This window comes from Cryptococcus neoformans, chromosome 14 (assembly GCF_000149385.1).
Source record: "Cryptococcus neoformans var. neoformans B-3501A chromosome 14, whole genome shotgun sequence".
NCBI lineage: Eukaryota > Fungi > Basidiomycota > Tremellomycetes > Tremellales > Cryptococcaceae > Cryptococcus > Cryptococcus deneoformans.
Window position 1 is genome coordinate 83739 of NC_009190.1, and position 24137 is coordinate 107875.

The 24137-nt window shown below is 46.4% G+C and overlaps 10 protein-coding genes and 1 non-coding gene across 12 annotated transcripts in view; 5 read left to right on the forward strand and 6 right to left on the reverse strand.

The window, feature by feature from the left end:
• Positions 1-641: 641 nt before the first annotated feature.
• Positions 642-2623, reverse strand: CNBN0180 (hypothetical protein; the record flags this gene model as incomplete). Its single annotated transcript, XM_766743.1, has 4 exons — positions 642-849; positions 908-1424; positions 1473-1649; positions 1702-2623. The coding sequence occupies 4 exons, from the start codon at positions 2621-2623 to the stop codon at positions 642-644; spliced, it is 1824 nt and encodes a 607-aa protein (XP_771836.1).
• A 225-nt stretch (positions 2624-2848) lies between these two features.
• CNBN0190 (hypothetical protein) lies at positions 2849-5017 on the forward strand (the record flags this gene model as incomplete). The annotated part of the gene is made up of 1 exon (XM_766744.1): positions 2849-5017. One exon carries the CDS (start codon positions 2849-2851, stop codon positions 5015-5017), a length of 2169 nt encoding a protein of 722 aa, XP_771837.1.
• Positions 5018-6567: 1550 nt separating this feature from the next.
• CNBN0200 (hypothetical protein) lies at positions 6568-7269 on the forward strand (the record flags this gene model as incomplete). Its single annotated transcript, XM_766745.1, has 3 exons — positions 6568-6703; positions 6761-6819; positions 6919-7269. The coding sequence occupies 3 exons, from the start codon at positions 6568-6570 to the stop codon at positions 7267-7269; spliced, it is 546 nt and encodes a 181-aa protein (XP_771838.1).
• A 304-nt stretch (positions 7270-7573) lies between these two features.
• Positions 7574-8428, reverse strand: CNBN0210 (hypothetical protein; the record flags this gene model as incomplete). Its single annotated transcript, XM_766746.1, has 7 exons — positions 7574-7597; positions 7668-7733; positions 7784-7867; positions 7943-8029; positions 8099-8187; positions 8254-8335; positions 8405-8428. The coding sequence occupies 7 exons, from the start codon at positions 8426-8428 to the stop codon at positions 7574-7576; spliced, it is 456 nt and encodes a 151-aa protein (XP_771839.1).
• Positions 8429-9213: 785 nt separating this feature from the next.
• On the forward strand, positions 9214-10256 carry CNBN0220 (hypothetical protein; the record flags this gene model as incomplete). The annotated part of the gene is made up of 4 exons (XM_766747.1): positions 9214-9433; positions 9495-9667; positions 9735-9834; positions 9892-10256. The coding sequence occupies 4 exons, from the start codon at positions 9214-9216 to the stop codon at positions 10254-10256; spliced, it is 858 nt and encodes a 285-aa protein (XP_771840.1).
• Positions 10257-10623: 367 nt separating this feature from the next.
• CNBN0230 (hypothetical protein) lies at positions 10624-12675 on the reverse strand (the record flags this gene model as incomplete). Its single annotated transcript, XM_766748.1, has 10 exons — positions 10624-10671; positions 10726-11157; positions 11209-11359; positions 11411-11619; positions 11672-11710; positions 11760-11812; positions 11874-12041; positions 12095-12203; positions 12256-12391; positions 12512-12675. The coding sequence occupies 10 exons, from the start codon at positions 12673-12675 to the stop codon at positions 10624-10626; spliced, it is 1509 nt and encodes a 502-aa protein (XP_771841.1).
• A 527-nt stretch (positions 12676-13202) lies between these two features.
• Positions 13203-13273, reverse strand: CNBNt010. Its single transcript has one exon. It is a non-coding gene; the product is annotated as a tRNA-Gly (tRNA).
• A 2267-nt stretch (positions 13274-15540) lies between these two features.
• Positions 15541-18060, forward strand: CNBN0240 (hypothetical protein; the record flags this gene model as incomplete). 2 transcript variants are annotated; one of them, XM_766749.1, is made up of 17 exons in its annotated part: positions 15541-15577; positions 15628-15653; positions 15713-15742; positions 15797-15923; positions 15978-16033; positions 16087-16145; positions 16198-16356; positions 16408-16691; positions 16744-16810; positions 16864-16879; positions 16941-16989; positions 17040-17303; positions 17366-17425; positions 17480-17552; positions 17608-17674; positions 17733-17741; positions 17806-18060. In XM_766749.1, 17 exons carry the CDS (start codon positions 15541-15543, stop codon positions 18058-18060), a joined length of 1638 nt encoding a protein of 545 aa, XP_771842.1. The 2 variants fall into 2 exon arrangements, with proteins under 2 accessions (XP_771842.1, XP_771843.1); XM_766750.1 differs by lacking the exons at positions 17733-17741; positions 17806-18060 and having other exon boundaries at positions 16753-16810; positions 17608-17713.
• A 917-nt stretch (positions 18061-18977) lies between these two features.
• CNBN0250 (hypothetical protein) lies at positions 18978-20047 on the reverse strand (the record flags this gene model as incomplete). The annotated part of the gene is made up of 7 exons (XM_766751.1): positions 18978-19177; positions 19230-19313; positions 19361-19495; positions 19540-19672; positions 19727-19797; positions 19854-19902; positions 19958-20047. 7 exons carry the CDS (start codon positions 20045-20047, stop codon positions 18978-18980), a joined length of 762 nt encoding a protein of 253 aa, XP_771844.1.
• Positions 20048-21305: 1258 nt separating this feature from the next.
• Positions 21306-22183, reverse strand: CNBN0260 (hypothetical protein; the record flags this gene model as incomplete). The annotated part of the gene is made up of 5 exons (XM_766752.1): positions 21306-21577; positions 21634-21687; positions 21748-21826; positions 21878-22092; positions 22147-22183. 5 exons carry the CDS (start codon positions 22181-22183, stop codon positions 21306-21308), a joined length of 657 nt encoding a protein of 218 aa, XP_771845.1.
• Positions 22184-23698: 1515 nt separating this feature from the next.
• The window catches only part of CNBN0270 (hypothetical protein), a gene marked incomplete at both ends in the record, with an annotated part of 1886 nt that continues 1447 nt past the window's right edge, over positions 23699-24137 (forward strand). Inside the window, one exon of the mRNA XM_766753.1 lies at positions 23699-24137. This exon is cut by the window's right edge and continues 38 nt beyond it. Within this exon, the coding sequence (XP_771846.1) occupies positions 23699-24137 (439 nt within the window).

Sequence of the window (24137 nt, forward strand, 5' to 3'; positions counted from 1 at the left end):
AAAGTGCCCCTACTACAACCACCAGACCGACACACATGGCAACGAATAATATCATCCACTGGGGAGGAAGAAATACCTTCCTCCTCCAGACATGGGCAAAACAAGAGACATCCTTGTCGTGTTGACTGATCAGATGATGCCTCTTGTTGTATTGCTGCAAATAACAAATCTTCTTCAACAGATCCAAGTGCTTGTTAATGATTCATATCCGATAATGGCGTCAAATTATAGAGGTTAATTTACAAGGATATTTTGCTAAGTGCTGGGCATCGATCGTGTAGAGCTTTAAGATCTTCCACCAACGCCGACGATCCCCGGTTGTCATAGACTGAATGGTTTTGACGAGAAGGCGTAGGTAAGATCTTCCATCTATAGGTCCCGCACCTTTTCTTCCACCTCAATCGTAGCTATAGAAATCAAAAAGAGGATGATTCGCGCCCAAGCATTACTATATTGTTACATGCAATTGCTATCATTATTCACATATCTTCCTTGGCGCACCCTCGTTAATACGCTTCATCCCCCGACTCCACCGTCTCCTTACTCGGATAATCCCTCTGATCCGCCCTCACTTTCCTCCCCCTTTGCATGACCGCTTTATCGTACATGACATTGATCAATTCTGGATCCAGCAAGCATCATCAGTTCAAGTCGTCTTCGCGTCTGGGAAAGTATGGGACGTTTGACAAACCGGGGTAATTGAGACTGGCAACATGGGGATCGCTCATTACACTCTTTTTGAGATTGGTATACGAATTTCTGATTTCCTTGAGGGAGTATTTCTCGAGGGTTTCACGGACTTGTGACCAAGAGATGTGCTTCTCGGACTCATAGTTCAAGTTTTTGAGTCTAAGTGGTCACATCAGGAATGAACAAGCTTGAAAAAAAGAACGAGAGAAAAAAATACCTTGTGAGGACCTTCAACGTCCTTCCGACATGATCATCTTTACCCAAACCCAGTTTTCTGGGCCAGATGGCATCGCGATACTTGATACGACACTGTGTCATTGATCGTGTGTTGCCCATCTCTTTCGAAACAATATCCCAAGGGACGTCCGATGGTTCCACCAGCTCTGCTCCTTCTTCCAGACCCTTCCTCTTCTCCCCATGCACCTGTTCCGCACGCAATCCCTTCGCAACCCTGTTCACCACCTCTTCCAACTTGTCCTCCTCATCTTTTGTCCACCTACCCGCTGTTCGGGTATCACGATTCACGAGTTCCTTCAAATAACGATCCCTACAATCCACCTCGGTACGGTCAACGATGGAGGAGATTTTGGTCCATTCGCGAGGGTGTTGTGCGTATGCGCGAAGGAGGAGTTCGTCTTCTTCCGGGGTCCAGCGGCCTTTATGAGCTTTAGGGTCGAGCATTCGTCGCACGAATGGTTGGACGTTGAGGATCGGGCGACCGGGGACAGAAGCGGCTGTTTCACAATCAATAGTGTTTTACAGAATGAAATAAATGGTCATACCGATATCTTTCCAAAATTCACGGACAGTTTCTTTATCCGTGGCTTGAAGTGTTTTGGTCATGACGAGCTCAACAAGATCGAAAGAGCTTATTCGATGTATCTTTTGATAATTCTCCAAAGCCTTTTTGATTGAAACCTTCTCGTCCTCAGTGAACTTTCCCTTCTTGTACGACAGAACTAGAACGTGGAATTAGCCATCTGTATATTTTAAACTAGAAACTACACTTACTACCCTCCTTTTCCAATCTCAGAAGCTCAGTCTTCCCAATTGATGTACTAGCCAACCACTCTTCCTGTGCCTTGGGGTCCTGGAACCTCAATCGAAGCTGCGCATCACTTTCCTTGGTATCCTCGCCCTTCCTCGTGCTTCTTATAGCTTTGGAGGCATTACTAGAAGACTTTGGGTGCTTGAGAGAATTGATCTTGTCCCTAACAGCAAATGAACTCGCATCGGTCGAGGCGGCCGTGAATGGAGTCACAGGGATGAGCTGGGTCGCGGGAAGGGCGGGCGTGAGTGACGATGCGGGTGGGGCTGGTGATGATTCCAAGGGGCCTTTCTTGATTTTGATGCTGCCGTACTGGGTAGGACCTATTCGTGAGGTAGCGATGGTAGAAGTGGCAGCAGTCGGGCGACTTGGAGTTTGAACTTTATCCACAGACGGGGCAACCTTGCCACTTTCCGAGCTCACCAATGCCTGGGCGAGGGTAGCTACAGCTGATGCAGCTATAGCCTCCCTGTCTTCTTCTTCTTGCTCTTCACTCCCTTCCTTCTTCTTTCCTTTACCTTTGCCCTTGCTTTTGTCTTTCTTGTGCTTCTTCTCCTTTCGCTTCTTGTCTCCCTCGCTCACAGGAGCATCCTCCACTACTTGTTCAACTTCATCATAGTCGGTGGGTGCTTCGGCCACTTCTGCTTCAATTCCAGCTTGTGCTTGAGCCTGAACCTGTGCAGTCTGGGCGGCTCCCGACCTTCTTTTCTCCTTTCTCGCTCTCTTCTCAGACCTTCTCCTCTCCTTTTCTTCTTTAGTGCGTTTTCGCTTGGTTGGTCGTTCGGGCTCTTGTTGACGATCTTCTTCATCGTCCGATGACAGGGCTTGGGTGTCAATCTGATAGCTGTGGTCGAGGTCCTGGATGCCGAGCTCGATGCCTTCCATGTTGTTTGACTTATTGGATTCGGGAGAGATTTGGAAAGAGATGGATAAAATCCCGTTTTGGGGGACTTCCCCATCAGCTTCGGTTCTCCTTGTTGCTGATTTTGTTCTTGTGTCACGTGACGCAATATTTCCATCTTGTATCTCGACGGATATAGACTTCTAAAGTCTCTACATGGTAAGATTGCTATATCTGGAAACACTTAAACATTCCCTAGAGCTCTCAAAATGAGAGCCAGGGTACCTTCATCTGTCATTTCGACGATCGAGTCGTTCAATAAGCCCGACTTCCGACCTGTTGCAACTTTCAAAGGCTTACTGGACCCACCTCCAACTCGCGGTCGCGGAAAGACAACTCATAAGACAAGGCCCAACAAACAACTCTCGAAACGCACAGCCGCCAATCCAGCGTCTGTTCCATACCTGCTGCGTAGCTCGGGTTTATCCCCTGCCCAAACCATTCACAACTACTTCCTCTCCCATCCGCTCCCTTCACCACCTTCGACATCCGACGTTATCCAGCGCCAAAAACTGTATTCCAAATTCATCTCAAGTTTGTTATCTAGTAACAGCGATACCGCACTATCCATTATACCTGATATACTACGCTGGTCTTTCGAAGAAAGGGTACCTATCACAAGCATTACCCTCACACAGATCTTACACCGTTCTCTCCAGTCACCGGATTTGTCCGTCCGCCTCTCGACTGTCCGCAATATCCTTCCTCTCCTCCCCGATCGGCTTGATATACCATTGCTTGATACGCTCCTACGTGCTTTTATCCGTGACAGTTCGCCGGCGGCTCATCATGTGCACTCGATCATCACCGACTGCTTGGCGCTGGAGAATGTGGATAAGGACAAAGGGATGGGGAAGGGTGGGTGGCCTTGGGAGTTGTGGGATGTCGGAATGGCGGCGTACGTCCCAAAAGGAGATTTCAAAGGTGCCATGGAGATGTTGGAAGAGATCAAAGTGGTCGTTCAAGCCTGCTTAGCCAGCCCATCCTCGTCGGCCACTCCTCCCACTCTATCCGCTCGTCAGAAGGAATGTCTCTTGAGGGTATACACCACAACCCTCAATACCTGGCGTATTAGTACCTCTACCCACTCTCATTCTCAAGGCCATATGAAACTGAAATCGACAGTTCCAAGAAAGCTTGCGGAGCAATTGATATCGTTTATTGGCGAGCCAGAGGGACAAGCGGGCATGATGTTCTTGAATGCGTGGTTAAGAGCGGAGAGGGACGCAGAAAATTGGGAAGTTGTCGAAGGAATTGTGGAGATGATGATGGACTCATCGCAAGAATTGGATTGTCAAACGTGGACGACAATATTTAACCTTTACACTACGCCCGCTCTTCTGCCGCCTTTACGCGTTGCTGTCCATCATCTACTACATCAATCTCCTTCTGATATCTGGCTGCCACGATCCGGCCCAAATACCAATTCAAAAGGTGAAAACTCATTTCCCAACCCCAACAGATCATTACATTTCTCTCTCTTAACTACCGATGTCATCACTTCCATCGTCCGAGCGGTATTCTACCCCGCCGGTATGTCTATCGAAGAAGCAAGTGCGAGGGATGAGCTGGACTTACCCCTTGCGGTACTCATACTTCGACTAACCTCGTCTACACCGGAGCGCAAACTCATTGACCTTCTGTCATCATGTATCTTCCACACTGCTCAGACGCTTTCTCCGTTGCTCCCCACGCTCCCTCCTTTATCATTGTCATTATCAACGCCCTCATCATCGTCATTGTCCTCTCATTCCATCATCTCTGCCCTTTCCCGCCCGTCTTCCTCAAGCTTGAAATTTAAAGGAAAAGGGAAAGCTAGATGGGTGAGGTTAGGGATGAATAAGGATGAGTGGGATTTGGTGACAGGGGTTGTACACCGCTTAAGAATGGTAGGAAAAGCGGACCAGGTTGGAGGCAAAGTTGGGGAGGACGAGAGGATCGAAGTGGTGCATTTACCGCTTTCCATGCCCATCGCTCGACTGGCTACCGATTCCTCCCCCCCTTCACCTTCCCGACCCACTATATCATCCAAAAACGAGGAAGCAAAATCCCCAAGTTCCTCTGACGACTTAACCACCACCTCGCTTACCCGCCACCCACCCTCGCCCACTGACTCTGACTCTATTTCCGCTCTTCCAGAGAGACGTCAGCCGATAACTGCTCTCATCCTTCCCCAACTTATCAAGCTGCTTGAGACACTTGCCGTGGTTATGCATCAGTGTCGCGCTGTTTCCCGGGACTCCAAAGGAAAGGATGGACAGAGATTCAAGGATGATAAAGATGTCTTGAAGGAAGTGATGCAGGAGGTAAATGGAGAGGTCATGTACCCTTCGAGGAGGGAGAGGAGGATTATGAAGCGTGAGCGACTGCCTCGTTGAGCAGGTTCGTCGTGAGTGTATCACATTGCCTCGTTTAATGATGGAGTTCTAACTTATGAACAAAGATTTTGGAGCTGGGATAAGGCTCAAGCCGAGAGGGCAGTTTTCGCAGTGTAAATGGGAGAGCGGGAGAGGGGAATGATTGTCGACTCAGCGAAGGAAAGGGGCCATAATAGCTTGAAGATGCCCATTTGGCTCTTATGCAGCTAAAAACCGTCTTTTCTAACTTTTGACGTCTATTCCGCTCTCAAAATGAACCGGACAAAAGCAAAATCTAATCATCACAACAGGTACAGAAAAGATGGCCAACCTAATTTCACACTACCTCCTCACGCTAACCGTGTAACTTCGCCTGGGTCTGTCCCTTTACTAAAGTCTTCGTCGCGTCCGTAAACTGATCCACCTGCGCTTCCAAACCCGTCTCTGCGGCGTTGGACATTGCTTGCTTCAATGTGACTCCGAGATCTTCTTCGAGCACCTGACCTACAATGGTACGTGTTGTGGTTGATGTAGATGATAACATTGTGGAAGGTATAGAAGTGGGATTGAGGGAGAAGGAAGGGAGGTTTGTGGGTTTAAGGGTTGTAGTGTGGGAAGGGTGATGGGACAGTAAAGAACCTTGAGTTGTTCATAAATCATTCAATACTAACAACACATAGCTCACAGGTGTGCTTACCTTCACTACTCTCTTTCACACTCATCTCGACAGCCTGCCTCACAGCCACTGGGTTCATTGACTCAGAGGCTATCCTCGCTTCAGCAGCGAGACCCTCAGTAGCAGTCGTTCGAGCTGCGGTGGCCAATTCGGAAGTGAGGATTGTGGCTTCTTCGCGTGCGGCTGAGAGCATTCGTGGGATGGCAGCCATTAGAGATGGGTTGTATTATAGAATGCGTACATGCTGGGAAGAAAAGGAAAATAAAAAATTAAGACGAGCGAGGAGATAGTGCTTGCGCTCGCGTTCGTTGTTGGCGACTTTGATCACGATGTCATAGATAGCTTTGTTTCCCACGGTTGCTCGGGTAGCTGTAAAAAGATCGGCGGATCTACGTCGTAATACACTCACTGCCAGCAACCAACTGCAACTGACGAACTGCGGCACGAAGACATCAACAATTTCAAAGCAGAGCTAAAACAAATTCAAGCCGCAAACAGCCCAGCAGTACAGTAGTAAGTAGTACCATGCAGGCTGCATTCTCCGCTTGCTTTTTTGGTTCGCGAACGATTTACAACAACTCATTTCCATCTTATGGCCGCCGGTCTTTTTAAACGCGGTCGGTGAAAGAAGGTGGAGCTCGTCGATGATCCCCGAGAGTATATAGGGGGTTACATTCTTTTCCGTAAGACTATTATTAGTACATAGTTCCCCTCGAGCGGGTTAGTTACCGTACTTTTGTTATCTACCCGTCATGGCGTCATAACAGTCCATAATAAACGAACATCATCTTTCTGTTTTGCATCGATTCTTTCGCCATCAATATACTTATCCAACAACCAACCATACCTCTACCTTTCCATTGATACGATCCATCACTTCAAAAACAATTACAAAATGACATCTTCTCCACCCATTGACTTTGGTCCTCATCCCCTCCTTAAAGCGGATTATATCGACTCAAACTTGTCTCCGCAGCCACATTTCTTGAAGTCGGAAGCTGTAAGGAACCAAATATGTATGAGTGATGCTGGTAAGTTTCACTGATATCCAATGAAATGTTTCATTAATGAATGCATCATGAGCATAGTTGGGATGAAGTCGTTGGCGGTGCACAAAGTGAGACTTGACCCAGAGGTGGAATCTTGCGTACGCCAATCCTGCATCAAACAATGCTACCTCGAAACTTACATTAGTACAATAAATTTGGCATCATAATTTTCACACCATTGGCTCATTGCTTGACAGCCGAATCACTACCACCTCAACGAGTCCGAATGGATATACATTCTTTCCGGCTCAGGTATTCTCACACTCCTCGACGCATCTCCAACGCTCCTCGGTCCCTCAATGGTACCATTCCCAGCCACCAGATCGACGTCGACTCAAACAGTCGGTAATAAAGGAAAGATGACTTTGGAAAAGGAAGAAAAACACGTCAATCCGGGGGACTTTATAGGGTTTGAACAAGGAATCAAAGCAAGCCGGTGGTCACATTCCCTGAGGGCAGGTCCGCAGGGGATTGAGTACCTTATGGGAGGGGCCAAGAGTGGGTGTGGGGGTGGGGTCAATCTTTGTGCATATCCAGAGTACGTCTAATCCATAATTATTTTTTAAGAGAGACAGCAACGAGAATAAAGAATAGGGCGATCAGGTGCTGACCTTTTTTTTACTGCTGCTTGCAGAGAAGGAAAGACAATGGTGATGGAATATCCTCAAGGGCAGGAAGGAGATGTTGTTCGAGGGTCAGTAACAGAGTTTTAACGGGCCCGTCGTGAAATAGACCGTCCATTTGAATGGGGGAAGGAGTTGAACTCTGTGATATATAACAAGTTGCATTCATTTCCATTTTGACACACAATTGCTCTACCTTTTTCTTTAGTTGTGATGCAGAACTACCTTATCAAAGAGCAGCCTCAACATCGCTCTGCATCCACAAAGTTGTCGAGTCAGCTTTGGCTACCATGAGGAGTTAAGGATGGAGGGATGGTACTTACAACCTTGGTGCTTCGGGCAGGGAACCAAGTGATCTTTCCATCCTTGACAAGGAACTTGGAAAAGTTCTGAAGACTATCAACCCCCTACACTCGCTTTACATAAAAAATAGACGTACCCAGTCGATGTCAGAGACAGGGGGCTCGGCATTCTCTTTGAGGTATTTCCAGATAGGCTGAGTGTTTTCGCCATTAACGTCGCCCTAACAAGAAAAAATTAAATTAATATACAAGCTTTGTACTATCCATTACCAGCGTAAAACTAAAACAATACATACCTTCTTAGCAATAGGGAAAGTCACTCCATAGTTGACTTGACAGAACTGAAGAACCTCATCATCGGTCCCAGGCTCTTGAGCCTTAAACTAATCGCCAAACGGATCAGTCGCTCGCCATCTCTCGACTTCAATCCAACGTCAAACATAAACGCTTACCTGGTTGCAAGGGAAACCAATGATCGCCAGCCCCTTATCACCGTACTTCTCGTGCAAAGCTTGAAGATCCTTGTACTGAGGAGTCAAACCTATGAGAAGATACAATTCATCAGCCGTGAACCACAGATCACTTCCTAGGAAAGAATGAAACTAACCGCACTTGCTCGCAACGTTGACGAACAAGAGAGTCTTGCCCTTCAGGTCACTAAGGGGAAGAGTGGACTTGGGAAACTCAACCTGCTCGTGTTCATCAGTCGGATATCCAGGTAAAGAAGCACACGGAAAGTGTTGGAACTGGAAACTCACAGAGTAAGAGTAGATATCAGACATGGTTACTGTATTTACTGTCGAAATCGATGGGGTTGACACTATTGTATGTTCAGTTTTAAAGAGATAGCCAGAAGAATCGAAGATGAACGAAGAAAGATGACCGCGCGCCAGCAGCCAGCAGTCGTCCGGACCTTCCGCCCCCCGGTGCGGTCGGCATCGGCAATCAGCGAGTGGTGAATGATGACGCAATCACTAAGAGATAATACACTGTGGGATTGATCAATTATCAATCCAGTGAGCAGACCAACAGCAAACGTAAACCACCAGCTGGCAGTCGTACTTATATATAGCATCTATATTTGTTACAGGTGGTAATAAGAGGAGAAAGCGACATAATTAATGAGTAAAGTAAAGGCTTGTGGGTTGGCTGGAGAGACCGCGGGAAATATTGATATGATGAAAAAGAAGAACCACAAATGCAAGGAGCTTTTCCTTCTCCATTAATTATTTTCAGAACTGAATATGTACTATCTTACTCTTGTTAATGTACAGTAGTCAGTCGTATGAGCATGCGTACCAATCAGATATGGATGAAAGTCAAGAAGAAGAATCCTGCTTGTCCGCCGTTAATAAAGTACAAGCAAAAGATATCATGTCGTCATTATATTCTTGGGAGAAAGTGGAAGAAACGCGGGATAGAATATTTCTGAACCTTCGGTGCTGTCTCGTTACATACCTTCTCGAGCATCGAGCGTTGGATGGGTCAAGCACAACTAGAAAACAGACACTTTCTGCACTCTACACATTGTTTGCGTCTTCCCGACACCTCAAAGTAGACCCTCGCGATGGCTGAAGTACAAGCTCCTCCTCCAGCGATGAACCCAGAACAAACACAATCGCCCCTTGCAGAGCAAATACCAGCAGAGAATGGAGATGCAGAAGTCAAGGCGGAGGAAGGGGCTAAGCAAGCACAAGAAGAGGGAGAGGAAGACCCCAATAAAATTCCTGACAATGCTTGTGAAACGCTTTATCTTCAAAATTTGAACGAGAAGGTCCGGATACCAGGTGCGCTTTCCATGATAGATCACCGCATTTTACTAAAGTTGATTTTCCATTGGGATAACAGTGATGAAGGAGACTTTGTATAATCTCTTTAAGCCTTACCGTCCTTTGCAACCAATCATTGCTCACCACAACATTCGTATGCGAGGACAAGCATTTGTTTCTTTTTCGGACATCGAAAGTGCGAATGAGGCGAGGAAGGATGTTAACGAGTTCCCATTGTACGGAAAGTCCATCGTAAGTCACCCATCCATGGTTGTTGTGAAGGAGGCATGGATGTAAAAGGCTGATGATTTAAGTGCAGCAAATAAAGTTTGCTAAAGGGTTGTCAGATAGCATTGTGAAGCGCAAGGGAGATGAAAAAGAGTTTGAAGAGCACACCAAGAGAAGGTTAGAAGAGAAGAGTATGTTCTCAAGTCTTTCCTTAAGCGAATATAGCAACTAATTCATCTCAACAACAGAGCTCAAACGAAAGAATAACCCTCTCCGCCAGAAGGCTCAAGCCAAACTTCGCGCCGACACTACCGCGGGCACAGCCGGCCCAGCAGCCAAGAAACAACGTCTCCAAATGCCCGACGAGTACCTCCCTCCCAACTCTGTCTTATTCGTCCAAAATCTTCCCGATGGTACTACATCTGAAGATCTCCGAGAAGTATTTGAGGTCCACCCCGGTTTGATTGAGATTAGGACTATTCCCGCGAAGAAGGATATTGCGTTTGTGGAGTTTGCGGATGAAGGGGCGGCTACAATTGCAAAGGATGCTTTGCACAACTTTAAGATTGATGGTGAGACGAAGATGAAAGTGAGTGTGCTTTTATCTCCATGACAGTGCGAAAATGCTGATGACTGTTCGTCCAGGTTACGTACGCGAGGAAGTAGGGTTCCTATTTGGGTATATATCGCGTAGCATTAAAGTTGCAAATGCACATTGTACTTTCCATAGATTAACTATCAGCCGCTACTCGACCCTATGTGAGCAACATCAAATAAACATTCACATCGCATGAGTCCACCAACCAACCCAAATATATACAAACTGTCGTCCCTCCTGCCAGTCCAAATATCAGAAGACAAAACATCTATCATGTAGGGTAACCTTGGTGGCTATACACAAAATCTTCTACAATGTCATTGATCTCTGCCTATTTGATGTGCTGCCTGTATATACCGCATTTATGCTTTACTCATCCATCTTAGGACCTAGCGACTCGGAAAACGGCCTGGGTCGCGATTCTCCTCGCCTATATCAATGTCAGTTAGCTACTGCACCTCAACGACAAACGATGGAAGCCCACTTGATCCAAACTAATCGCATCTCTCCTAAGCCTTGCCCCTTCCTCATCTTCATCCTCATCATCTTCATCCGCCTTCGTATCTCTCATACCCCCAATCGCACCTGGCGTCCTCCCCATCGAGCCAAACATTCCACCTCCCGGACCTGGTGTAGAGAGCATCGGCGCGCCAAAGACACTGAGGTTTTTCGAAGCGGGTGCTCCAAAAGGTTTGAAATCACTAACAACTCGTCTGGGAGGTGAAGCCGCAGAAAACGAGGAGGTCACTGGAGGGGAAGAGTGGATAGGGGATGAAGGTGTAGGAGGAAGGGCGGCGGACGTTGCTGATGGGGTGGCAGATGTGCGACGCGGAGGAAGACGGCCACCAGGTGTATATGTGAAGCCAGCAGCGTAGTTTTGTTTTCGGAATTTGTCTGTGAGCCTCTTACCCGGGACCTGCAGAGGAGTCAGACTTGTTTTGTGTAATTTAACGTGAACGACACTGACAGCAAGTATGTTGGGTACGGCATCACCGATATATGCGGCGTTCATCCACGTCGACACATTCTTCTTTGCATTTTCATGTGGGACATAGACCTCTGGAAGACGCACTTGCTTGGTTTGCTCATTACGCAGCAACAAACGTTCATGCAATTCCCTATCACAGTCATCAATTCTCACTCTTAGAAACTACTAAATAAAGACTCACTGAGCTACTTCCTCAACGCTCTGCATTGACTCTCCTTTCTGCTTAATCCGTTGAGCCACTTCAACACCAATTTCGGCTATCAGCCTTTCCATGTCCATGTTCTCCAAAACACTGCCGACAATCGTCATTGCCAAGAGATCAGCGGTCGTGAGGGGGAGCATAACACCTGATGTCATGTTACAGATGGCTTGAAAAAAGTCAACAGCGTGCTATGGTACAACGTCAGAAGAAGTCTTCTAATAAAGAAAGGAAATGACGTACGCTATATCCAGACAGGGTATCTTCGCAAGCGACCATGAACTAGCCAGCTCCTTAGCTCGGTAATTACACGACGAAACGTCTATCTCACCATAGTAATACCGTTCTGAGCCATCATTCGCGCGACTACCAAAGGGTCATGCCCTGTTTACCCTCAAAACTTTAGCTTCACTATTCATTATAACTCATCGAACAGATAACTTACCGTCGGGGTCACCCTGTTTGAATTGGTCACCACCCTCCCCGATACCGTGGGGTGGAGCATCCGCCACGAGCACGGCCATCCTCGCCGCTTCCCTTCTCCATTCAAGCTCGGTGAGAGTTGCCGCCATTGCCGCTGTCACAGCTTCGGGCCCATCCCCACCACCAGACGCTGCGTTAGAAATCAGCCAAATTCAACCCGTCTTTGGAAGCAACAAAACATACCAGTCAAACCTTTGAGGTAGTTCTGAACCTCTGGGATGTCAGAGGTGAAAGGGTGGAACTTGTATACATAAGTACTATCCTGAGGAGGATGGTCTCGATAGTTGACAACCTGACAACCAAACGTCAGTGACATATTTCCATAGGTCGAAGTAAGGCCATACAGCCACTCGAAGATCATCTGGTCCATTCAACCCCTCCTCGCCTCTGATCATATCACAAATCCCAATGATGTGATCTCTAACTGAGTTAATGTACTTCTGCATGGACCCAGTACAGTCTAGGATGAACACAAGGTCTCTGCGGAACTAGAGTCAGCATGGAAAAATACGTATACATCCTAAACATGGTAGAGCCAAAAAAATATCCACCATCAAAACGCATCGCTGCAACCTCCAAAAGTGGAAGCATAAAACTTACATGCACTTTCCATGACTCGATCCACTTCCCTCAACAAACCGGATATTGTAGTCTGTGATAGGAGGAGGCCTCTCCACGGGCTCAGGGTTGAACCGAGAGCGGTAATAGGAGTAGTATCCAGAAGAATATGGATCGGAAGAGTAGACGTCCATTTCTTCGTCCATTGCGAATATCGAGCTGCGTAAAGGAGGAATGAAGGATATGTTGAAGAGTTTATTGATACTTTTAAATTTTTCGAGTCAGTATAGCGGTGTTCTGCAGAAAGAAATACTCACTCTGTATACTTATCTCAATTTAGTACTAGCTGCTTCACAAACAAAAAAAAATGATGAAGAACAATGGTTGTTTCCTGAAATCAGATGGCAAAGAGGGGAAATCATCGATGTCAGAGACATGGTTCGCGTCATTGTTGCTTAATATGTCACCGTGGGAAACTGATATACATGGTGAGATCCCGACCGATAACATTATCATAGATAGAAAGTTGGATTATCATTTTGAATGTTCGATATGGATGTGACTTGAGTAAAGGTTGGTAACGTCATTCGAAACTCATGATGCATTAATGTATGTATAATTGCAGGTCGACATCTGATATGCATCAAAGAACGACTTCTTGATGACCCAAGCTTGGTTGCCGTGCCTGAAAAGCAGGGTGTGCCAAGAGCAGAAAACCAAGGGCAAAAAAAGATACACCGTAAGGGAGTCGAACCCTTGCCGCATCGATGGCAACGATGCATGATACCGTTTCACCAACGGTGTTTTGTGTCCAACTTTCTCATGAGAAGCCGTGTTGTTTCTTCACTCACGACTTACATATGTACGTTGTCACTTGTATCTGAAAAAAATCGAATGTACTGTAAGTATCCTGTGTTCAATAAACACAACTATCATTTTTCGCCATTGATGCTGTGCAATGAAATCAGAAACGATCTCCAGCATGCCCTTTGCGAAAATAAGAATCTCCATAAATCACTCGAAATATATGAACCATAGGGGTCGCATAAATTGAACATAAAACGTACAGCAGCTGAGTGCTTGTTGTATTTGTGAATATCCGATGAAGATAATCCGATATCGCCGACAAGTGCGCGCATGGTAGCCAAATAAGACAATCATCATTCATCCAATCTTCCCGTCGCATGTGGAATTTATTGTCATATGGCACGGATGAGCGTTGTGGACGACGAGGTGTGTTATGGGTATTTTTTACGCGCCAAAGAACGTGAGGGATGTGGTAGGAAACGACATAGTGATCTTATCTACGAGCGTTTCAATCCAGTAACACATACGAGGAGATTTGGTCTGTCCCAAAACTGCCACCAATCCTTTTCAGATCGTGGCCAAAATTTATGTTGCCCTTGACTGGGTTGAGCCTGAAACATCATTGGAGAAACTTTGTGGGAAGACAATCTGTTGGACATGCGTGAATGGTTCAAATTAAGATCTTGCCCGTGCAAACACTTCTGCTTTGAGATCAAAAAAATTGCAGACCTGCTGTAAGGCCTGAGAATAGCAGATATCGAGTTGTGGGGCCCATTCGGTGAGCTGTATCATCTTTAACAAGTCCACAATGTTCTCCTTTTGTATCCATTTTGGACCATCGTATTCAAGTCCAAGACGAATCAGTATCAGCGCTTCTGTCAATCGTAGCAAATCATTCAAGGCTTCTCACAGCCTCAAGATCCAGCTGGTAAAGGTGTTGTACCAATGCGCAATCGGTTTTGAGTCGTGGAGTGACAAATCCGCATCTTCTTGGCTATTCTTTTGTCTGAATATTTGCCAAGTTCTGGGGGCCTAAGAATGTACATACCTCATCACTGTTGTAATTAAATAGCAATGTCGGTTATGCCGGCTGCTTAGAATGTGTTTGTTTTCTTTCAAGACCTCCCTCGAATGCCACTGGGAATCAATAATTGCGTTTAACAAACTCCTTCATTCGATGCAATAAATAGTAGTTGACCGTTGGATGATGCTTTTCGTATTACGTGGTCCCGGTCGATGGGTGAATTTTTTTGTTGAACAAAATAATAGGGGCGAATTCGGAGGTCTCGAGAACAGCACTTTTCCTCCCGGTTTTACCGGTTTTCCGCCAAGATGTTTCCTGTTGTCTCTCTTGTTTTGGTTGACTTGCACCTTCTACTTTGAAGCTATACATAGAACACTGCAAGCCGTGGGAAAGGCGAATGTTATAAAGTTTGCTGGAAAGCATACAGAGGTCAAAATTGATTGGGAGTCGACGAGGCGGTTGTGAAGAAGCCGAGCCGCCGGCCCAGAAGGATTGTACCTTATGACGTCGAAAACTATGGTGGTGGTTGGCCATGTGCTTCAACTCCAATCCTCCGTGGCTTTACGCATTGGTTTCAATTTAGCGCGTTTTTACGGAGGACTGGTTCTCATCTTTTGCAGTAAATTCATCCCAAGAACCTCATAATATGACATCAACTGCCATCGTCACGCTGCCACCCTTGCATGAAACAGCTTTCTCTCGACTCCCTCCTACTTGCCGCTGCTGCGATTTCCCCCAAGCACCCTGAATCCCCGGCTGGCCCCGCCGCAGCACTTTCGCTCAATCGATTCCAGGTCTCTTCCTATCCCTCCACATCACACAACTTCCAGCTTCCGGCTTCTCTTCATGCCAATCCCTTTCTCTTTAGCTCAGTTTTTATCAATTCTAGGACCAGTTCGGAGCGTTCATAACCCGGTAAGAGCAATAATAGAATGCCGTTGATGATAGAGGATAAAAAAACGTCTTCTCGTTTGACGGTCATTATCGACTGACGAGGTTGCATATAGCATATGGTTCTCTCCAACCGGCCCGGGAAGGCATATTGTCATCGTCTAATACTTGGTAATCATTGAAAATGTCAAGAATGTATATAAGTTGTCAGCAAGGACTCGGCTCGTCCTCTCTACCTCAAACCTACTACATAGTTGAAACATCAACCAACAACAGGTATACAGAACGGGCAGCTTTACCAACACCCTAACATTCACAAGTGCTATCAGAGAGTGACTGGTACATCAACATGAAGAGCTCGATCATCTTCTGCTTCTTTGCTGCCTGTATGTTTTATAGTCAGGCGTAAAAGACTCGTGAGCTGACATCTTCTCAGTCGGCGGCTGGGTATTCGGTTACGATGTAGGTCTATGCAGCCGCTATCTCACTATTCTTAGTGTGCTAATCCTCGTTGCGAGTAGATTGGATACATCTCAGGATGTCTGATCATGGTAAGTCATTTGGTTCTCGATGTATGAAGCCACGGGTTAACGCTTCTCCTTCAGCCTAACTTTATCCAATACATGGGAGAACAAGATCCTACCACAGGGGAATGGATTCTCTCCTCACAGCGGCAAAGTATCATCACCTCTTTGCTGTCCGCCGGTACTTTCTTTGGCGCTCTCCTGCAAAGTACGTTGTAAACAAGAGCCATGGTGTTATCATTAGACTAATCGCCTACCTAAGGTTTTACCAGTGACAGACTTGGTAGAAGGGGATCGATCATCTTCTGGTCCATTATCGTGAGTTGCGGCTGTCAAAAGGTAATCAAGTGACCAAAATTGACGAAATCTAGTTCTCTGTTGGAATCATTATCCAAGTATCTTCCTTCGGTCTTGCTCAGATCACTGTCGGGTGTGTATTTCTTCCACTCGGAGAATCAAGACTCCACTAACGACTTGCATAGTCGATTCGTAGCCGGTCTCGGTGTCGGTGCACTCTCAGCTATCGTCCCGCTTTACGTGGGGGAAGCGGCCCCCAAGAAATTGCGAGGTGCTCTTCTCGTATTGTACCAAGTCCAGATCGCATCCGGTCTCTTCTTGGCCTACATCGTCGATCTTGGAACGTGAGTCATACTTCCTAGTCCTCCAATGATCTGTTAATCGCGGATATCCAGACATCACCTCAAGTCCTCAGCTTCATGGCGTATTCCTGTTGGTCTTCAGCTCGTTTGGGGTGCATTCCTAATTGTCGGCGGTTTACTCCTCCCTGAATCACCGCGTCTTCTGCTCGGTAGAGGTGACGAGAAAGGCGCCCTCAAGGCTATCGCGAGGTTAAATGACTGTGAAGTGGACGATCCCTTGACGAGAGATGTTATCAAGGATTTGGAAGAAGCCATCAGGGAGGAGAATGAGGGTGGAAAGGCTGGATGGTTAGAGTGTTTCAGCACGAGGAGTATGAGTAGGTTTTTTTTTTCCTTTTTTTCCATTCTCCTCAGAATGCTGCTGACAAGTACTATCAGTGTGGAAGAGAACTCTGAACGGTTGCATGGTACAATTCTTGCAGCAACTCAACGGACAGTAAGTCTAATTTTCCCTCGTGCTTCTACACATGTCCTAACGTATCGTCATAGGAACTTCTACTACTACGTTCGTCCTTCTCCATCTCTAATTACAAAAAAAGAAAAACTCTGCTTATATTTCCACACAGTACGGCCCAGTATTCTTTGAGAGTGCTGACGTCCCTCTTTCTGCGTACTGTAAGTCGAAAAAATCACATTTATTTGGCACATTACTCAGACTTTCACAGCTATCCAAGCCATTCTCGGCGGTATCTCCCTCGCCACAGTCATCCCCGCCATGTGGACCATCGAGCACCTTGGGCGACGTAAATCACTCCTTTTCGGCGCCGCTATTCAAGCTGCCTGTGCCCTCATCGCCGGCTTGGTTGGTCATTACTACACCGATGTGGCGGGTGTCACCGATTCCATGGTCAAGACGGGTGGTAACGTTTTAATTGCGTTTGCTGTCATTCATGTTTCCATGTACAGTTTGTTCTGGGGACCTACACCCTGTGAGTGCGGTCGAATATGAGCAATTTGATAGGCCAGTGATTGATAATATTCTGCCTGGTAGGGGTCATCCTGGGCGAGACTTACCCTCTCCGTGTTCGACCAAAGGCGATTGCTCTTGCTGGTATGTCACATGCCTTCTGAAGAGGCATTGATCCTTCTAACAACTGCACCGCAGCTGCTGTTAACTGGCTTTGGAATTTCCTTCTCTCTTACTTCTCGCCTTTGATTGCTGATGACATCGGCCCTCTGTATGTTGTGTGAAATGTTAAGCCAATCATAAGGGGTATGCTAACATGAAAACAGTATTCTCTTGATCTTCTTTGGATGTCTTATCTTCGCTTTCGTCTACGTCTTCTTTATGCTTCCAGAGGTGAGTAACCTTCGGGACACATTCAGGTTCACGCGTTGACTTCCCATTTCCTCCACAGACTCGAGGAGTACGTTATAAACCCCTGTCGCTCCCCACCAGAAAAATCCCCCCACTAACCTCGTTCCTTACAGATTACCCTCGAAGAAGTCGATGAGCTCTACCGATCCAAAATACCCGCATGGAAGTCCAATAGCTGGAAACCTTCATCCCATCACGCGGCTCTCGACGCCCTTGAAGGCGAAAGCCGAAAACCAGTTGAGGTGCCTGCTCAGGCTCCTGGCACGCTGGATGAGACGAAGCCTGCGGATGAGCACTTGGAAAATGCGCCTGCGGCTAAGGCTAGGATTGAGGGGGAAAGAGGAGCGAGGGAAAAGAGTATTGTGTAAATCGACCTGGCGCGTTTAAAAAGGCTGTTGTGCTGTAACCTTTTCGCCGTGTGTGTATATCGATAGAAAAAGGGGTAATAGATAACAGATTTTGTGTTGGAATGATAGGAAGAGGCAACTATCATTAATGAATAAAGGTGTTTCATTTGCGTCTAACGACTACCTTCTAAATCATTAAGACGATTACAATAACTATAGTAAAGCTGTATAGGCACCAGATTTTAAGTGGCCCAATTAATTCTTGTCCCTTAGTACTATCCATGAAAAACAATTTCCTTGTCTATCCGCTTAGTACTCTTATTAACACTGCAAACCAAGCACCTGTTGTTAGTACACTTCTCAAGACTATGTTTAATGGAGAATATTATTGTCTATGCGAGTAATAAAGAGTAATGCACTACGTACTAAATATCTATTGCTAATAGTTACATTTGTGATTCACCACAACCTATTATCATTAGCGAGCTTGCCTTCTGGTGGGTATTCGTAGGTAACTTCTTCCTTCTGATGTGGATTAACCATTTGTAACAGTTGGAGCTATTGCAGGAAGAGGCGAACATACGTGAAATGAACGGGTGGACTAGCAGAAGGATGCGCAACATATATCTATATCTTATAAGGCTCGATGCGCCGAGGATGCGATTCGATATTTTAATAGAAGTGACCACACATTAATGGAGATGCTCATATAACTTGTCGCAAAACCATTGATAGCTTCACATTTTAGAATCCATACAAACCTGTTAGTGCTACATCAGGCTCCCACTATTATAATTTCCCACTATCCCGAGTCAATTATTTGACACTCCACAGGTGATATGATTCTAAATCAATGCAATCATCACCCCTTCATTATAAGTCCCACATGCTCAAAGTGCATCTCAACCTCTTTTGGTTAAAAAGAGAAAAATCAACACTTAGCATTGCCAAGAGCTATCCCTCTCTCCAGGGCAATCAACCCATTCGTAAGGAGATTCGTCGGTGCCGAGACATTCACCGACAGTGACCAGTTGGTAGCCAGCACTCTGGAGCTTGGGTACAGCGTAAGGGAGAACCTCGGAGGAGGTCGTCTCGATGGTAGAGTGATCAAGGACAAGATGAGGGTTAGGATAATCCTCTGTCATACACCGTGTGAGTTGGGACATCTGGATGGTGATGAGGAAACTCACGGATAACGTTGTCCAATACCCCCTCGGAGTAACTGACCGACTCGCCGTTGGCATCCCCAGTGTCATCAGACCACAAAAACACCTCTATTTCTTCAATCAGTATGTCACCTCAATGTATGACATGAACGCACTCGTGTAACCCCTTTCACTGAGGACGTTCAAGACGTTGTCGTTGATGTTACCGTAAGGGGGTCGGAAGTATCGAGGCTTGACACCAAGGATCTTGACAAAGGCATCTTCGACCTTGGAGAGTTCTACGAAGAGAGCTGTGAGTACATAGAGCAGAAGCATGGGCAGGGACAGGACTTACCCTCGTTGATCCCGGATTCATCTAACTGGGTAAGGTCGGCGTGAGACCAAGTGTGAGAACCAAGAGTGTGGCCGGCATCATACAAAGCTCTGATTTCATCGGCCTTGTCGTAGATGCAGACATAATTCGCGCCCTATGAAGCCTTATGAGCCAAATGCAGACAAATGTTCATGACACCAGAACTCACGTTGAGGAAAAAAGTACCCTTACCCCCGTCAAGGGCAGAAGCAACTTGGGCTTCGTAATTGTAAGGGCCATCTTTAATCCTTGGATCAGTATTCTTGAAAGTCCCGGAAAGAAGGTCAATTACTCACCGTCAAAGGTCAGAGCAACAGTGCCCTGCTGATTACAGTTGTTGATAGTCTGGGCAAAGGATGTAAGTGATCAACCAACATTGACGAGATGCAACAAGACATACTTCGACGGTCGCACGTTTCTTCATGGTAGGAGAAGCAGAGACACTTGAGAGAATGGCAAGAACGGCAAAGAGGCTTGTGATGAACTTCATCTTGATAGATGTAATGTTTCTTTATCGCTTGATGGTTGAAGAGGAAAAAGCGGGCATGTTGATGGGTGGTGGGCATTTATATACTTTGGAGGGAGGGAAAAGAGTCAGGGGATAGCAAAGGGAATCCGGTATGGAAGCCCGAAGGGTAAGGGGTCACCGCCGTATGGCCTACCAAGACTCACACCATAGCTGTGTAACCCTGCTAACCAATACTTCAAATAAGCATACCCTTCTGAGAATAGCATCGCATATGGTTTGCTGTAGGAGCTGGTCAGCTGCTCTCCGAGTAGAAGTATGAATCATAGCCTAGGCTACTAGTATAGTTATACGTTGTCATTAAGTCCTACGGCGAAGGAAAAGCGGTTATCAGATATACGTATGCAGTCTTTCTGTAATCAGAAAAGGAGAAAAAAAGGATACGTCATATACTCCTCCGCCAGGCCCCAGGGCAGCAAACCGGTGATGGTTACGTTGACAGATTATCGATGTCGGTGAAGTTCCTTCGTTCCAAACCGCACCGTTGCCATCATCTCCTCGCTCGCGCTTTTCACCCTGAGAAGATGGTTCTTCCAACCATGATTCATGATTCACGGACGGTAAACTGTAGGGACAGTAGTAATGGCTTGTGACCGAGACAAGCTTGTACTACGCGGGAGGCCTAGGTCTTTTATTAGAAGCATGTGGAGCTGGAAAAACGTTCTTCAATTCTCGATTCATGCGGGAGTGATTTGTTGAGTGAGATCCACCTTTGAAAGAGGTGTCAGCAGACTACACACTCGCTGGAATACAAGAGTGTTACACACCAGTCAGGGCTTTGCGCGTGGCCGACTCGATACTAGGCTGTGCAGAAAAGATAAAGCAATGCTAGATGAACATACGACGCTCACACCATAGCCTAAAAATGGCCGAAAATGAATATGACCGGCTGTGCCTAATATTAACGTATTGTGTCGGGAATTTCCTTTTAAGCATCTCACACATGCATGCACACATGATGTGACACACATCGATCTTTGAAAATGCGGAAGGCTCCGGCCCTCGAAGGACATCAATTGATCTCCGACCAGGCACAACATGCATGACCTAGAATGCGGATCACACTCTGTCAGTGTTCTTTGTTTCCTCGACTATTTCATACGATACGATCGATGCTTGATGATACCATACTTGCATACTTGTACTTGTGAGTTCGGTCGTTGATGGCTGCCCCCTACCGCATTTCTTTCTGGCTTGGGCCCACGAGGTGACGCGTACATTGTCAAAGATCTGCCCTGACTGTTATATGAAGATTTGAAGACAAATGGGCGCAGATGCAGGGAGCCGACTTACACCCTACGTTGGCAGCGGACCAGATACAAGCGGCGACAATAAGCACGACTTTGGTCGCTTCATTGTGGGTGACATGCCCCAAGATACCAATGACGAGTAGCATGGCGCAGCAGATGCCTGCAAGGACAATGACAATGGTTCGACGGCCCATTCGGTCAGTGGTAAAAGTGAAAACGATGACGAAAAACACTTTGATGCCGACTGGCAGCGCAGCAGAGTCAGCATCTAGTTTAGGAACAGGCGCAGAGAGGGCATACATAGGATAGATGTAATTTCAAAAGCATTGGTAAAACCAGCTTCACGGAAAAAGACTAAAGGTACATCATTAGCATCATCGTAAACATATTCTATACATTATCAATGCTACTTACGAGATGCATAACCAGAAAGAAAAGCGAGTCCAGTCAACTGCTGACAACTAGCTGGAAGAGAGGCCGCGATGGTTTGTTTCTAACCGAGATCAGCCCTATAACTCTCTGAACGGCCAGCTCAAATGTGTACGAGGTTTGGTCCCCTAAAGCATTCCACATAACTCTTCAAAATACTCCTCCAACTCTGATCTTTAATTCCCAGTAACTCGAGTCTCTCTTGTTCTTCAATGATGATATTCTTGATCACTTCATACTCGGCTTCGACGTGGTAGCCTTTGACATTACCATTCACCCTGCGGAGAACGGCTTTTCCTTGGTTGTGAAGCCCTCGTGCGGCATAATACGCTGATTTTAAGATGAGCTGTCAAGTTAAGTAAGAGAGAGGGATTGACAACTTACAAGGTGTCTCTGGTAGCCAAAGGAAGATAAGTAACATAATTCCAAGGAATCCCCCCCCATCTGAACGGACTAATCAGCCGACCGCTTAGACCTTACAATTGCCAACCCATTGTGTAAGGACAGGTATCCTTCACTCGGACTCCCCTAAGGACTGTTTGCAGATAAACAAGATTAATGGAGTCAGGAAACCGCCAACATGGTTCCAGCAAGAGCAATCCAGAAGCATGCCACCACGAATGTTCACGGGAGCCCACTCCGTGACGTAGATTGGAAGAGTAGCTTGAAGACAGCCGACACCGACGCCACGAGGAATTTGGCTCCTGCCCAATCACGCCATGACTTGGTAAAAGTTTCAATGAAATGGACTGTTGTGGTTTGTGTATTTAGTTATAAGGTTTACAGGGAACAGAGGGAGACATACACCCAGCAAGATACACCAGAGCAAGTATAAAGTCACCTTACGACCAATCTTGTCAGACACGGGAGTTAAGAAGGACCATACCGACCAGTTGGCCGCTATCATATTACTTCGTCAACAGTGCTTCAGTTTGTAGAACGCTGCGGCCTACAGTGATTGTAAGGCACCCCACAAGGCCGTGCTTGAAGATGTCAACACATATTTGCCAGTTTCCTGGCCCAGTTCGCCCACTCTATTGATAAAACCCGTGTTGGCGACTCGATAATATTCCCATTGAGGTTAATCTGAACAAGTTCATGAGCATTTCGCTAAGGTCTAGAATGGCCATGATGAATTGCCTGATAGCCGTCGGCGACAGCAGCAATGCACAACAAACTGCAGAGGATGATTGCCTTAAAATGGCATGAGCTTCATTTTGCCATTATGTATCGATGGTCTAAGCTCACCTTCCAAAAACGTTTGACAGTTTGCCACGCTGTAAGTGTATCAAGATCAGACGTCAACATTGGCGCCTTGACCAAATCGATGTCAGTTTTCGTGTCTTCAAGTCTTCAAGATAAGACACTTCTGGCTTGATGTCTAGGTTGATCATGACGGTGTAGGGAAATACCCGGGTCTACTATTGGTTAAACGATCCAGTTGGTTCCGTTCCACTGCCACCCACAGCAGATAACAGAATATCGACTTCTTGGTATCAATTCTACGGAATACAAAGCCGTCCTAGGTTTGGCTGTTGGTGGTCGATCTACTTAGTAATGATACTGACGATAGGTCGTTAGGTTGTGTAGTGGTAAATTGAATTCGGATCTCATGTCGAGTTGTTGTGACACAAAACAAAGCCGATGTCAGAGAGAGTGAATCCAAATAACTCACAGGCGTGAGAAACAAATACATGCTTGTTCTAATACGAAGCATTTCATTAGCGTCTACCGAACTGTACAGGTCTGAAATTTTTACAATGATGCATATAACAACTGAACAAGTCTACGACGGATGGAAACAATACCACGGCTGAAGAAAAGAAAAAGCGGACACTTTCTGATCTCCGTAACTTTGACCCATCCTGATACTTCTAACACTTCGCTTTCATTTGAAAACATCCTGTTATCATTCTCACTCCCACCTCCACCGACTATGTCCACCCATTCCCATGTCGATCTCGTAAAGGCTCTTGAGAGCATCGATCAGAGTGTCCTTCATGACGATACTCTCTCCTCCCATGAACACACCCATCACGACCATCACCACCACATCGCCGCAATTGGGCATCACCATGAAGCATCTGGGCGGCAAGAAGATCTTTCAGAATGGACGCGAGAGGAATTGCAAGCTGAGATTGTCAAGCTACGACAAATGGCAGGGATTGCCAACGACAACAATATGGCGGCCGAAATGCTGCCTACATCTGCTGAAGGGTCGGTTGACCCTTCTTTGCGAGAGAACGCTCTCGTAACGTTGCCAGCTGAGGGAGGTGGCTCCAAAGGCAAGAGAAAGCGCAAATCCCCTACAAATGATTTCACAACGAGAAAGGTACAGAAAAGGCATACAGAGACGGGGAAGAGGCTCGAGAAGG